This window comes from Triticum aestivum, chromosome 2B (assembly GCF_018294505.1).
Source record: "Triticum aestivum cultivar Chinese Spring chromosome 2B, IWGSC CS RefSeq v2.1, whole genome shotgun sequence".
Taxonomy (NCBI): Eukaryota; Viridiplantae; Streptophyta; class Magnoliopsida; order Poales; family Poaceae; genus Triticum; species Triticum aestivum.
In genome coordinates, this window is record NC_057798.1 from 55,161,834 (window position 1) to 55,177,386 (window position 15,553).

The 15,553-nt window shown below is 43.0% G+C and overlaps 1 protein-coding gene across 1 annotated transcript; it reads right to left on the reverse strand.

Moving 5' to 3' along the window:
* Positions 1 to 14,837: 14,837 nt before the first annotated feature.
* Positions 14,838 to 15,351, reverse strand: LOC123040382 (two-component response regulator ORR42-like). The gene is made up of 2 exons (XM_044463246.1): positions 15,136 to 15,351; positions 14,838 to 15,026 (listed from the first exon to the last, which is right to left on the reverse strand). Exons 1-2 carry the CDS (start codon positions 15,349 to 15,351, stop codon positions 14,838 to 14,840), a joined length of 405 nt encoding a protein of 134 aa, XP_044319181.1.
* Positions 15,352 to 15,553: the final 202 nt, after the last annotated feature.

Sequence of the window (15,553 nt, forward strand, 5' to 3'; positions counted from 1 at the left end):
TGTTTTACATTTGTCGCAAGAGTTTCAGTTTTTCTTTTTCTTCAGAAGATTGGTTCCACTTGTTAGTTTCTAGTAATGGGACTCGGTTGTCAGGGTCAAGTTCTTTAGATTTCATTTCATAGTAAATAAGTAACCAATGTCTAAATCAGCACTGGGAAAATACACTGCTTGAAATAGTAGCCAGAATGGCAATCACGGTATTACAACGTGAATACATTTTTTTGTGGGTAAACACGGATACATCATACAACACAAATACAATGGCAATGACAGTATTACGAGCTCTACTGCTTCAACATGGACCTCCTTTAGTCCTTCTATAGCAGACACAAACTCTCCTTCTCCTTTCAACCTTCTTTTGCATGGTGCTACTGTGAGAGGAAATCTACAGTTAAGAACAAAATACGTATATAAGCAGTTGGGTACATATCACTTTGGAAAGCACAAGATATCATTTGGCCGGACATGAATATCACTTGTGCATGGGACAGTAAAAGGAATTACAACTAAACAACAATTCAGCATGAATTTTGATAAAATGAACTGGCAAAGAATGCACTGTCCAACTGATTCAGCATGAGAGTCCGACAGCGAAAACACCAAGCAAAATTCAGTAAAGCGTATAAATAGATTCAGACCAATTGGTAAAATGAAATCTACTCCATGAGATTTAGTCAACTTTAGGGAGCATCGCAGATTCAGACCAATATTTGCAAGCATGTAAATACTGATTCAACACTAGGGAGTACTGACTTTTTCTGGCAGCGAGAAAGCAACTCAATTTGGCAAGCAGTGCAATACCAAGTGAATTTAGTCAAACATGAAAGTGAATTTAGAAAAGTAGCACAAGGGAATAGTAGCACTAGGGACTAGGGACTGACAGTAGTAGCACTAGATTCAGTCAAGTGAAAGTGAATTAGAGTAGCAGCAAAATCAAGGAACATGAGAGGGGTACACGGAGGCTCAACCATGAATTGCTGCTGCCCCAAGGTTTGGTATGTAATTGTCGCCGCTCCTCCTTGTGGATGCCAAGGTCGGAGACGTCAGATCCGTGCGGGCATCCACCTCCTATCTGCACGAGCTGAAGCAAACCGTAGCAGGTAGTCCACCAGAACCGTCTTCCTCTTTGGTTGCACCAGCGGCGTCTGCAGATCCTCCATGGCCGGAGGCTGACTTCTGAAATGAAAAATAGCACAATGAGATGTTAGTTTTGCCATGATGATATAGTAGTAACAGGGAAGCATACCAGGGATAAACTGTACACAGCGAAGGCAATAAATAACAAAAGCAGCAGTAACATATTCTCATGACAACCAGGACATAACCATCCCAATTCCATTTTACCATGTACTGTACAGTTTAAAATTGAAGCATATCAAGAAGAAATTGTACACAGGCAAGGCTGAAAAGAAGAACAGAACATTAGCATTGTCATGGCCCCCAAAGACAATATTTTAGAAAATATTAGGCGTTGTTCATCTTATATAACAAAAAAACTCATAAATGTCGATCGACTGCTCCAGAAATGCAATATATAAACCCAGTTGGAATTGATAACTACAAGCTACAGCAGCTCAAAGTGGCAGTAGCTAAAACACAAGCATTGTTCAAAGACAAACAACAAGAATCCCAGTAATGGATTGAACTCAAGATCTAGCATCACCAATCTTATTGTATGCAAACAATCTTATTGTATTTGTTTATATAACTAAAAAAAGGTGTATGAGGTCAGACCAAGAACACTATTATTAAAACAGACATGTCTTCCTTTATGTGAAGAAGTCTGCTACCTTCATTAGTTAGTAGTAATCATTCCATGTGTAGGTACTACCAACTAAACTTCACTGTGTAGGTACTACCAAGTTTCTACATGTCTACAATTCTATATTTACTAACCCAATATGCCCAGTTTCCCACAGACTGATTCACAGTTTTTATAGCTTACAGGTTAAGCCTATGGAATCAAAGGAAATACACATTCAGAAATGGTATTTATATTATTTTTTCCCTATTAATTTTGATGAGACACTTATTTTAAACACGTATATATCTAGTCAATAAAATATGCATGCAAAGTTGTGCTGATGTAGACATGCTCTCACATCAGAATTCAGAAACACCAGAGTGTCGCTCCATCTCAAAATCAAGCTGATCTAACATGTAGGCACTGATTAACAGGTCCAATAATACTAATACAATTGTAATCATACGGCAAAACAGATCGTTTAACATTTCTAGTGCAAGCATTGTACAAAGCAAAACAAACTGAAACCCAATAAGACACTATTATAGTACAGTACGACGACATCTATTGCCCATCTAGAAAACAAGGTGACATACTGCAGGTTCAAAAATTTCCTATCAATCATGATATGTTTGTACAATGGTTGGTGTATGCTGAGCTCGGCACTGTATGATGTATAACAGATGCAGTATAACAAAGAAGAACAACAAAAAAATTGGTGGCATTGAGCTATTGATAGAAGTATGCAAAAAAGCTACTCAGTTGGTAGCAAGATGAATCAACGAGAACTATGAAGGTTGGAGTCTAGAAAGGTATTCCCTGCTAGAAATCGACTACGACAGCAGTTAAGCTATGCATCATTCTTGGCGGTGGATCTGATACCTATCATTTTTAGCAATCACTACACGTGGAAGAAGTAAAGCATGTCAGTTGTATTGAATTTCAAACACACAAAAATGAAGGAGCAAAAGGTAGCCAAAATATAACTACAGGGCCCTCTTAACACATAATGTTTGTGCCTAATCTGTTAATCAGCTTTTGCACGATCATAATGAAGAGCAAAGTATTTTTATGGGGAGGAAAGGCTCCCAGCTTCACCACCCCCAGGATATGCATTCAAACAAGAATTTATTAGTGAAGAACAAAAAGAGCGGCTCCCCTGTTTTTTGCTGGAACTGCAGTATCCTAGCTTAGCTTCAAACAAGAATAACGAATTTGTAAGACATGTATGTCTGCCATAACCAAGCAAGCAGATTCAGTAGCTACTTAATCGTCATGTTCTTGTTTGCCATTATGCTTTATTTGTTGTGAGCTTGCAAGTACATTCAATGTATTGACCTGGCGTTTCATGCTAGCTTTCAGGAAAGTTGTACCGGATTGGAGTGCTATCCGTGTCTAGGCCGCGTCCACATCAGTGTCCCTGTGCTATGGAGTTCCGCTTCGTTGTTCTTCCGCTGCCGCGTAGTCATTCCATCGTGACCGAGGCCCCTTATGTTCATTAAATAATGTACGTATTGTCTAGCTGCACCGTGTGTGCCGCTTGGCTGCGCTACTTATTGTAATATCAAACCTATGTTCTCTCTTATGTCTATAAAGCGGTTGTTTTTCTATACCAAGTTGTTGTGTGTTGCCAAAAGACTAGATCTCTGGGCTGGCAATGCAAGGTAAACCGGTTTCTCTAAGCCGGGGTGCCACAATGCTTGGTATCAGAGCCGCGCTGACTATAGGACACGCTAGACAGCCGACGCGTTAGTTGAACGGTAGATAGCTAGCCTCGAGTGCCATTAGTGTCTATTTGCTGCATTGCATGCATTTGGTTTATTTTGCTGCTAACCGACTAATGGTTGTGAGTGTAGATGGCTCCAGTGTCATACCCGTACCAGTCTGAGCCAGCACCCTACACCTCTCCACATCTGCTTCAGAACGTGTGGCATCGACTCTACATATAAGGTGATGATCTAGTGTACCAGGTGTACAGGGAGCGTCTGGCAGACTTAGTGTACAAGTACTACGCGGAGGTCACTTTACATCACAGTTTTCCGACCGGCTCTTACACTCACCCTTCTAAGGGTGGTTTTGCTTCTACACCATCTCAGGCAGTCCAGTTCGTTGCGTTCGAGGCTCTTGTAGACTTGTGCAACAATGAGATCCGGATGTAGACCCACCCAGGTTTCTATTTCTACCCATCTATGTTCGAGAATGGGCGTATCCGTTTCCCTCCTATTGATCCGGTGTGCAACCATACTTCCATTCACCTTTCTTGTTATATCACTGCCAGTTATCTTCTGCTTTTTTGAGTTGGCCCAGGAGTTCACTTATACTCGTACAACTCTTGTTGCCGCTCGATCTGTTTTCACTCCACCTACTATCGGGTTTACCCTGTTTGTCTCCCTAGCTTCTATTCATCCTACTACTTCGGTTACTCCTCCGAGTAACTCAGGCACCTCGACAGTGACTACTCATGAGTCTCCTGCCGAGTTGACCCTGCTTCTCTCTACCCCTGCTGCTCCTATGCTTCACCCGACATCGGCCCCTGAGGGAGAGTCCTCGAGGCAGCGTCGTAGTGTTTCCTTTAATCCAGAGGTCTCAGTTAACACCATTAGTTCTGGATCCAAGGCAGAGCCTGAGGAGGACCCTTCTGCGGTAGAGGAGCCTTAGTTTTCAGAGAGTAGCTGAGGTTGTCATGATGCTTGAGTGTCATCGTACTTGTCATGATGTTTCGTTTCATGTACGAGTTAATGTATAATTATATTGGGACTTCCTTTTATTTTGATTTGGTTTTTAATCACATTCTTTCGGATTTGTCGCTTACTTTCTTCCACTATTTATGGATGTTGCTCATCTCGATGCTCCGTATTGGGAAAACAAAATAGGATGACTCGATGTGGTAGCATCAGCCATGGTGGTGAGGATGTACCTATGCATCGCTCAGCAAGACAAGTAGGATAGTCCCCAAAATGCTATCAACCACTTCACCACCACCACCGCCTCCGCATCCACCAACTGCCGAGCAGATTATGCGCATGTCCGAAGAAAGAAGAAACAACAATTTGCTTGAACTGTTGAAAAGTGTGCATGCTCTTGTGGGACAGAATGGCAATCAGTATGGCAATCACTCCAAGTTATCAGATTTTCAGCGAACTAAGCCACCAAGATCCCAATCAAGTAGTTGACCCCATGGAAGCAGATGATTGGCTGAGGACTATTGAAAAGAAGCTAGAGATCGCTCGCACTGAAGAAGGTGACAAGGTTCCTTTTGCAACTCACTATATTGAAGGAGCCGCAGTAGTATGGTGGGACAATACTAAGGCTATGTGGCTAGCTGAGGATGAGATCACCTGGGATAAGTTTAAGAATAAATTCCGCAAGTATGACATTCCCACCGGCATCATGAAGGTCAAGCAACATGAGTTTCTATCTCTCAGGCAAGGCAATACATCAGTCACTTAGTAGCTAAATAAGTTAAATCACTTGGCCCATTTTTTTCTTCATGATGTGGCCACCGAAGAAAGGAAGATCGACATATTCCTTGGAGGACTCACCAACACCTCCGATGCACCCTCAGTACGCTCGACTTCCCGGATTTCCAGACTCTGGTGAACAAATCCCTTATTGCAGAAAGGGAGCACAAGTTAGTCCATGACAATAAGCCAACCTATGATGACCGCAAGCGCAAGTTTGAGCCTAACAAGGACGTGCACATAGTTTAGAAGGCTCGTACTTGGCAGCAGCCTCAGTTTGAGTTCAAGCCCAACTGGCAGTAGAATGCCAACAAGACTCAGACTCAAGTCAAGAACATTCTGACTAGCCCAGTTCATGAAGATTGTCAGCGGAACAACGCATGCTTCTCCTATGGGAAAACTGGACACTATGCAAGGCAGTGTCCCAAGAATATCAAGTCAAGTGCCCCGTTCAAGCCTCAAGTCAACCACATGGGACCCTACCCCAACCATAAGCTCATCCAAGGGCAAGTCCACTATCTCTCCACCGAAGAAGCCCAAGAAAACCCCGAAGTGGTCATTGGTATGTCTCTTGCTAATAACATACTTGCAACAATTTTATTTGACTCTGGGGCTTCCCACTCTTTTATTTCACGAAGTTTTGTTACCCAAAACAAGGTTTCTTGCTTGCTTCTTGAGAAATATATGATTGTTCAATCACCGGGTCCCCTACTCAAGACAAATCTGGTATGCTGTGGCTTGAAGGTTGATATTCGTGGAGTTATATTCCCCGCCACCTTGGTAGCCATTGATTCTACCAAGTTGGATGTGATTTTGGGAATGGACTGGTTAACAAAGCACCAACTCTGCATAAATTGTGCAACAAGGGAAGTCTCACTGATCAATCCGAAAGGACAAGACATACAGTTCTTTGCTCGCCGCACCATGCCAAAGAAGGAAATGGTATTCTCAGCAATAGCGGTAGATCTTGATTTGATTCCGTGGTTAGTGATTTTTCAGATGTGTTTCCTGAGGAATTGCCAGGAATGCCACTAGATTGTGAATTGGAATTTGCAATCGATCTTGTGTCCGGAACAACATAGATTTACAAGAAGTATTACCAGATGCCTTCATCCAAGTTAGTGGAGCTAAAGAAGCAACTTGATGAGATGCTCCAGAAAGGATACATTCGCCCTAGTTGTTCACCTTGGGGATCGCCCGCAATCTTTATGGACAAGAAAGATGGTAGTCTATGAATGTGTGTCGACTATAGCCAACTGAATGATGTCACTATCAAGAACAAATACTCGCTCCCGCGAATTGATGATTTATTCGATCAACTGAGTGGAGCTCAAATATTCTACAAGATTGACTTAAGGACCAGGTATCATCAGCTCAAAATCAAGAAGGAGGATATTCCTAAGACCGCGTTCACCACTCAATACGGTCTTTATGAATACACAGTCATGTCGTTTGCCTCACCAATGCACCTGCAATATTCATGCACATGATGAACAAAGTATTCATGGACTTCTTGGATAAGTTCGTGGTGGTCTTCATTGATGGCATTCTCATATATTCAAAAGCCGAAGAGGAGCACAAGCAACATCTCAGGGCAGTATTGCAAAGGCTCCATGACCACCAGTTGTATGCCAAGTTCAGCAAATGTGAGTTTTGATTCAACCAAGTTAGATTCTTGGGGCACGTTCTCTCAGCATAAGGCACATCTGTGGATCCAAGCAAGGTCAAAGATGTGCTTGAGTGGCTAGCACCCACGACAGTGATAGAAATCAGGAGTTTTCTTTTACTCGCGGGATACTACTGTCGGTTCATTAAAGGCTTATCTAAGATTACCAAGCCTATGACAGAGCTACTCAAGCAGGACCAGAAATTTATATGGTCCAAAGATTGCGATAAGAGTTTCAATGAGTTGAAGACTCGACTGACCTCAGCACTTGTGTTGACACTTCCCGACATCTACCGAAGCTTTGACGTATACTGTGACGCATCCAGGAGAGGTATTGGATCTATACTCATGCAAGACGGTAAGGTTGTAACTTATGCATCTCGACAGCTACGGCCCCACGAAGGGAACTACCCAACACACGACTTGGAATTGGCTGTGGTTGTGCATGCTTTGAAGATTTGGAGGCATCATCTCATTGGGAAGAGATGCCAAATATTCACCGACCATAAGAGTCTCAAGTACATATTCACTCAACCAGATTTAAATCTCCGACAATGAAGATGGCTGGAATTGGTCAAGGATTATGACCTCAGAATCAACTACCATCCTGGCAAAGCTAACGTGGTTGCGATGCTCTCAGCCGCAAACTCACCAATGATGACCCACAAGTGTAGGGGATCTATCGTAGTCCTTTCGATAAGTAAGAGTGTGGAACCCAATGAGGAGCAGAAGGAAATGGCAAGTAGTTTTCAGTAAGGTATTCTCTGCAAGCACTGAAATTATCGGTAACAGATAGTTTTGTGATAAGGTAATTTGTAACGGGTAACAAGCGATGAAAGTAAATAAGGTGCAGCAACGTGGCCCAATCCTTTTTGTAGCAAAGGACAAGCCTAGAAAAGTTCTTATATGAGAAAAGCGCTCCCGAGGACACATGGGAATTATCGTCAAGCTAGTTTTCATCACGCTCATATGATTCGCGTTCGTTACTTTGATAATTTTGGTATGTGGGTGGACAGGTGCTTTGGTAATGCCCTTTCTTGGATAAGCATCCCACTTATGATTAACCCCTATTGCAAGCATCCACAACTACAAAAGAAGTATTAAGGTAAACCTAACCATAGCATGAAAAATATGGAGCCAAATCAGCCCCTTACGAAGCAACTCATAAACTAGGGTTTAAGCTTCTGTCACTCTAGCAACCCATCATCTACTTATTACTTCCCAATGCCTTCCTTCAGGCCCAAACAATGGTGAAGTGTCATGTAGTCGACGTTCACATAACACCACTAGAGGAAAGACAACATACATCTCTTCAAAATATCAAATGAATACCAAATTCACATGACTACTTATAGCAAGACTTCTCCCATGTCCTCAGGAACAAACGTAACTACTCACAAGTCATATTCATGTTCATAATCAGAGGGGTATTAATATGCATTAAGGATCTGAACATATAATCTTCCACCAAATAAACCAACTAGCATGAACTACAAGGAGTAATCAACACTACTAGCAACCCACATGTACCAATCTGAGGTTTTGGTACAAAGATTGGATACAAGAGATGAACTAGGGTTTGAGAGGAGATGGTGCTGGTGAAGATGTTGATGGAGATTGACCCCCTCCCAATGAGAGGATCATTGAAGATGACGATTATGATGATTTCCCCCTCCGAGAGGGATGTTTCCCCGGCAGAACAGCTCCGCCGAAGCCCTAGATTGGTTCCGCCAAGGTTCTGCCTCGTGGCGGCGAAGTCTCCTCCCGTAAGCTTGCTTATGATTTTTTCCAGGGTAAAAGACTTCATATAGCAGAAGATGGCCAACGGAGGGCTGCCAGGGATCCCACAATGTAGGGGGGCGCGCCCTAGGGGAGGGGGTGCCCCCACCCTCGTGGACAGGGTGTGGGCCCCCTGACGTTGATTCTTTCGCCAGCATTTTTTATTAATTCCAAAAATGACTTTCGTGGAGTTTCAGGACTTTTGGAGCTGTGTAGAATAGGTCTCTAATATTTGCTCCTTTTCCAGCCCAGAATCCCAGCTGCCGGCATTCTCCCTCTTCATGTAAATCTTGTAAAATAAGAGAGAATAGGCATAAGTATTGTGATATATCATGTAATAACAGCCCATAATGCAATAAATATCCATATAGAAGCATGATGCAAAATGGACGTATCAGCCAACTTGAACGCATTAATGGAGTCCTTGCCGCCCGAGCTGCAAGAAGAGATCGCTCAGCCCAACCTGACTATTGTTGGGACTGACTGCGCCAATATGCTGGAAGTCACTCCCACTCTCGAAGAAGAAACCCGCAAGGCTCATGCAGAAGACACAGTCCTGCAACACCATATCAAGCGTATGCGAGCTGGTAAGACCCAGGATTTCATGATTGATGAGAAAGGTACCCTACGGTTTCGAGGACGCATCTGCATACTTGACCAAGATGACTTGAGAAAGAAGATATTGGCAGAAGCACATGAATCATCATACTCGATTCATCCAGGAGATACTAAGATGTACGAAGACCTTCTACAGATATTCTCATGGGATGGAATGAAGAAGGATGTTGCATATTTTGTCGCCTGCTGTGATATATGCAACAAGGTAAAGGCGGAACATCAGAAACCCGCCGGGCTACTCCAACCCTTCCCCGTTCTGCAATGAAAGTGGGATGATGTATGCATGGACTTCATCACCGGACTTCCCAAGACTCATCGAGGAAATGACGCTGTATGGGTTGTGGTGGACATTCTGACAAAGGTAGCCCATTTCTTTCCTTTCCAGACCACTTATCGAGCAGATCAACTCGCGCAACTATATGTCTCCAGAATTGTTAGTCTTCATGGAGTTCCCTGAACCATCACTTCCGACCGAGGTTCTCTTTTTACCTCGACATTCTGGTCATGACTCCATCAAGCTTTGGGGACAACATTGAAGGACATCACATGTTATCACCCTCAGACTGACGGGCAGACCGAGTGAGTAAATCAAATACTCAAAGACATGCTCTGAGCATGTGCCCTAGCCGAATGACCCAAGTGGGAAGATAGTCTACCATATGCGGCGTTATCATACAACAAAAGTTTACAGACCAGCCTCAAGATGTCACCATATGAAGCATTGTATGGCCGTAAGTGCCGCACTCCACTAAACTAGTCTCAAACAGGAGATAGCCGCATCTTCGGAACTGATCTTATGATGGAGGCTGAGAAGCAAGTCAGAGAAATTTGAGACAGACTTCAAGTGGCCAAGTCTCGGCAGAAGAGCTATTATGACTCCAAAGCACTGACAAGTCAGCTTTGAGCCCGAAGAATAAGTTTACCTCCGAGTCGCGCCTATGAAAGGAGTGAAGGGATTTCAGACTCGAGGAAAGCTAGAACCCAGGTTCATTGGCCGATTCCCAGTTATGTACAGAGTTGGTACAATGGCTTATCAATTGGAACTTCCACTGGAATTGTCAGAAGCGCACAATGTGTTTCATGTCTAATAGTTGAGAAGGAGTATATCACCACCTGAGAAAAGGACTGATATGACAGAGATAGAGCTGGCTAAGGATTTGACTTATGAGGAGAAACTTTTAGGATATTGGATGAAATGGAAAGACTCACCCGCAGCAAGACAATTAAGTTCTATAAGGTATAGCGGGAACACCATACCGAGGATGAGGCTTCATGGGAAAGAGAAGACTTTTTGAGAGCTTCCTATCCGGAGTTGTTTTTCCGAGCAACCGAATCTCGAGGACGAGATTCATCCTAAGTGGGGGAGGTTTGTGACACCCTGGTTTTTGCCACCATTTATTCTCTTGGGTTTATTTGCCATTTTATTTGAAAATGAGTTTTTGAATGAATTTATTTGAACTTAGCACTTAGGAATTATTTTGACTTTCACCCAAGTGGCTCCATTCACCTCCCACATCCTCTCTTGACCTCTATTATGTCATAACATAGCTTGGGAATTTTCATTCAAAGGAAAATATTCATTTTCATTCTAAAAAGGACTTATTTTCACTTCTATCCCAAAGCAACCCCTCTTTTTCTTTCTCAGAAAAATCTATGAAAATTACCACAACTCCTTTGCATCATGCCTCATCACTCCATGCAAAAATATCTCATGAGTGTGTGGAGTATTTTTTCTCTACAACCTCATTTGCATTCTGTCCTCAAAATGCACTTTATAAAGAAAGTGTATTTTTCCTTGATCCAAATGAAGCTGATTTTTCTTGAGCTCCATTACCTTCCTAAGTAAACCTTACCTCCAAAGATCAACACTAAACTCTTTCTAGAACCTATCCAAAAATTTCTCACAAGTTTCTGTCTAGAAACTTGCTCCCCCTCTCATGTTTATCCTGGTCGGCCTAGCAGTGTGCCATCCACATCCCTAGACCCTCACTACATGAACCACATCAACACAATTTGAACAGCTCAGGCCGCGTGACGCCAGAGTTCACACGGTGACCGCGCGAGGACATGGCCCCTGCCATGCAGTCGGCACGCTCTACGTCACGCCAATGCCTCTGTTTTGCTCGTGCACGTGTTAGAGGTTTCCCCAGCCTACCGCACGGTGCCATGGAGCTTTCCCCCTCTCTCACTAGCGCCAGGCGTCATCGAGCGCCGCTTCCAAAGCCCTCCGGCAAGCCCGAGACCTCTCCTCCCCTCCGCCTTTAAATATAGCTTGTCCCGCCCCTCTCCGAGCACGAAACCGCACTCATCTAACATCCACACCTCCACAGCTAGATGTGACCAGGCCAAGCGAGCCTCTGGCTGCCATTCCCCTCTGCTGCTCGCCGGTGATCCAAGTCTTCTGCTCCCTCCCACTTCACCGCCTCTCGAGCTCCACCGTCTTCTCCGGTGTGTTCCTGGTGGTTCACTAGTTCGAGCTGACACCTCTGGAGCCCCTGGAACTGCCTCCCATCGCCGACGTCTTCTTTTCCCACAAGCTCCGCCTGCTGCAACCGCTGGAGACGACCATGCCGACCTCTTCTGACCACCTCTCGTCACGTATCGGGTACGTGCAGGTTTGTCCTGACCTTGTGCGCCAAGCTCTCCTCGCCGGTGTACGCACCGGCGACAAACGCCTCCTCTCTTTCTTCTCTCTCTCCCACTCTCTCACCTGACTAGGCGAGCCCGCTGTCAGCCTCACAACGCGCGCCCGAAGCGGTATGAGTGGAGGCGTATTCCCTGGAATACGTCTTCGACATCAGCCGCTCTGCTTTTTCCTCATATTTAGTTTAATTCAAATATTTCGAATCAGCTTTGACCAGCTATAACTCCTATTCGATAAGTCCAAATGAGTTGATTCTTTTGCACTAATTTTGTCTTGCTCTTCTCTTTCAGCATGCAAAAGATGAGATTTTTTCCTGCTGTAAATATTTTCTATGGTATTTAAATGTGTTATGTGATATTTTCTTTTGTCATTTTTAAATGTTTTCAGAAGGAGGAACTTGCCTTGAGGAGATCCAGGAGGAGTGTGAACCTCCACTATGCTAAGGCAAGCCATCACGAATATTTGCAGAATGCCATTTCAATAATCATGATTTCCAACTTGAATATGACTTATTTTCATGCATTTAAATATTTGGTTAGTCACAATAATGCTAGTTGCATGTTCTTGGTGTGCTTGTCTAGTTTTTCACTAGCTTATGAGTGCGTGATCTAGTATGTAATATTTGAGTTACTTTTAGCATGATCTTGAGTAGAATATTTATCGATATTATTTCTTTATGGTGAATATTATTACCATTTGGTAGAATCAAGTTCTTTCTATGATTACTTCATGTCCAATAGCATGTTAAGTGGTTTAGCTTGGTTAAGTTAATACAGTAGTCTTGATATGATCATAGAGCATGAGTAGTTGCTTTCCGGTATCATGATGATATGCTTGCATGTTCATATAGATGCTTTTTCATGGCACACTATGGCTCGAGTATCTTTATTTCAAGTTGAACATGATGAATAATCTAACTTGAACATAATGTTGATCGAGTCATGGTGCCACTGAATTGAGCTTCCTAGTGCAACCACATTTGCCTTTATGGGAAGGCCCTTATTCGGTTCGTTGTCATGGCTCTGGTCGTTGCCTCCAACGGCGGAAGGTTATGAGCGTGCACTACCCTAGCCCGGTAGGCAGGCTTAACCTTGCGTGCTCGTTGTTGTTATGGTACCTTGTCCCCATTTTGGACCGTTTATATTTTGCCACGACGGTGGCCGTTGGATGTCCGGGGTGGCATCGGGGTCACCCATGACTTAGCCCAATGGGGAGTTGGTCGGAGTGGCCGGGAGAGTGTCATGGCAATGGATTGGTTCTGTCGGAATGCTGTTGGTCCACCTGAATGGGAGTGCGAGTCCATGGATTCTATGGTGTGGGTACAGTGTACTAACCTCTGCAGAATGTGTGTTTAATCTATCGATAGCCGCGTCCTAGGTCAAGGACATAGTTCGTAGTAGGTCACATCGTGGATCAACATAAATACGTTAACATGCACACTAAGTAAACTTGTGGCACTAGTTATGATGGATAAGTTGTTGGAACCATAGTGATGGTTTCCGTTGTGATCCGGAGGTGATGACCGTGATGATGATGTGTTTTGAGGTTACGAGGTAACCATGATGGTAAGCGAGTCCGAGGGACTCTAGTCACGTGCATATTCACTTAATGAGAATCATGAGTAGTTCTTGTATTTAACCCGCTTAATCATCATGTTATTGTTTGTCATTATGCTTTATTTGTTGTGAGCTTGAAAGTACATTCAATTTACTATCCTGGCATGTCATGCCAGCTTTCAGGAAAGTTGTACCATATCGGAGTGCTACCCACGTCTAGGCCGTGTCCACATCGGTGTCCCTGTGTTATGGAGTTCCGCTTCGTTGTTCTTCCGCTGCCGCGTAGTCATTCTGTCGTGACCGAGGCCCCTCTTATGTTCATTAAATAATGTACATATTATCCAGCCGCACCGTGTGTGCCGCTTGGCCCTGCTACTTGTTGTAATATCGAACTTATGTTCTCGCTTATGTCAATAAAGAGGTTGCTTTTCTGTACCAAGATGTTGTGTGTTGCCAGAAGACTTGATCTCTGGGATGGCAATGCAAGGTAAACCGGTTGCTCTGAGCCGGGGTGCCACATCCCTAAACTAACTTTACTTCTCCATTTCCGAAGCAAGCTTCTCTCCTTTTTTTGATCAATTCGTTTATGCAGCTCACACGTGCCCTCTTTCTTCTACGTGAACACAATTGGATGTTTGGCGTGTCGAACTCAGTCATTGGAAGTAGGAGATGACACAACGCTCCTCTATACTTCCTTCAAAAACATCATAGTAGATTGTAAGATTCTAAATGTATAACTCATCGACACCAGGGAGGCCTAATGTCAAGTTTGTGCTTGCTGATGTTGCAAGAGGAGAACGGTCGGGAAAGAAATGTGGTAATGCCATAAATGCTAGGATTTCGAATAAAGGGTCTTTGAACCTTGCTGCAACCCTTAGATGCACTAGTTGTGAAACCTTTCTCGAGCAGATGGATGGGTGCATGGCAAGTTAATTTTACTTACATGGACAAGACAGAGATATAGGGGTGTTTGCCAATAGTTTTATATAAAGGATCAATGATGGATTAATAATAGCGATCATTAATTAGGTACAATACAGTGACAATTAACTGGTAATCGAAACCATATAACAGTTACAGAATATTGATAGTCAAAAAAAATTCCTCTCAAAAGGGTACATGACTCAGAACATGAAACCTGAGTTAGTGAGAAGCCTTGGCCAAAAATAGAAAGACCTATAGATTATATCGATCCAATATATCATAGGTACCTTATTATTAGGGATAATTATGTCTTGCCATTGACATAAAATTCTCGAAATCAAATGATACATTTGAACAAGCAACACAACAACGGAGACTAAAGCAAACATATATCAAAAAGTTATACATTATTATTGGCTCCATCACTTAAGCAAGATGAATTGCACTAGACCATGCCATTCTCCTTCTTGTTGATGACCTCCTGAATGATAGGGCTGAGAGCCTCCATCCTCATTGGTTTGGGCACAAATAAATCAGCACCAGCACTCATGAACGCCTCCATGGCATGATCATCGGCAGAAACCCCAACCATCTTCACATCAGTTTCCCCCATATCACGAATCTTCATAATTGCCTGTCGAGCAATATAAATATTATATTGTTTATTTTTTCTAAATAAGAGGATTATATTTATATATATACATGCAAAATACTTGCATATACAATGATATCAAATTAAGTACCTCTGGACCAGTCATGATGGGCATATTCTTATCAAACAAAACAATGTCAAACTTTTCCCCCTCAAGGAACAAATCAACAGCTTCCTTCCCATTCATGGCTAGAGTAAGCTCACAATGAAGTCTGAGGAGAACTGTTGAGAGGACCAACCTACAAACTTTAATGTCCTCTACAAGTAGTGCCTTGATAAAGGTGGATCCTTTGGCCTTGAGCTCCATGATCACCTAAACAAGTTACAAACACATGAATATATTTTATTCTTGATCGACGCATGCCATATTAGTACTTGTGAGCACATTGTTATTCTTGAAAAGAATCAACTAGAAAAATCTTGATATATTACTAAACTCATAGTTTAAACATTTCATAACACAATAAAACAAAATTGTCTATTTGAAATGAAACAATGACAGAGAACGA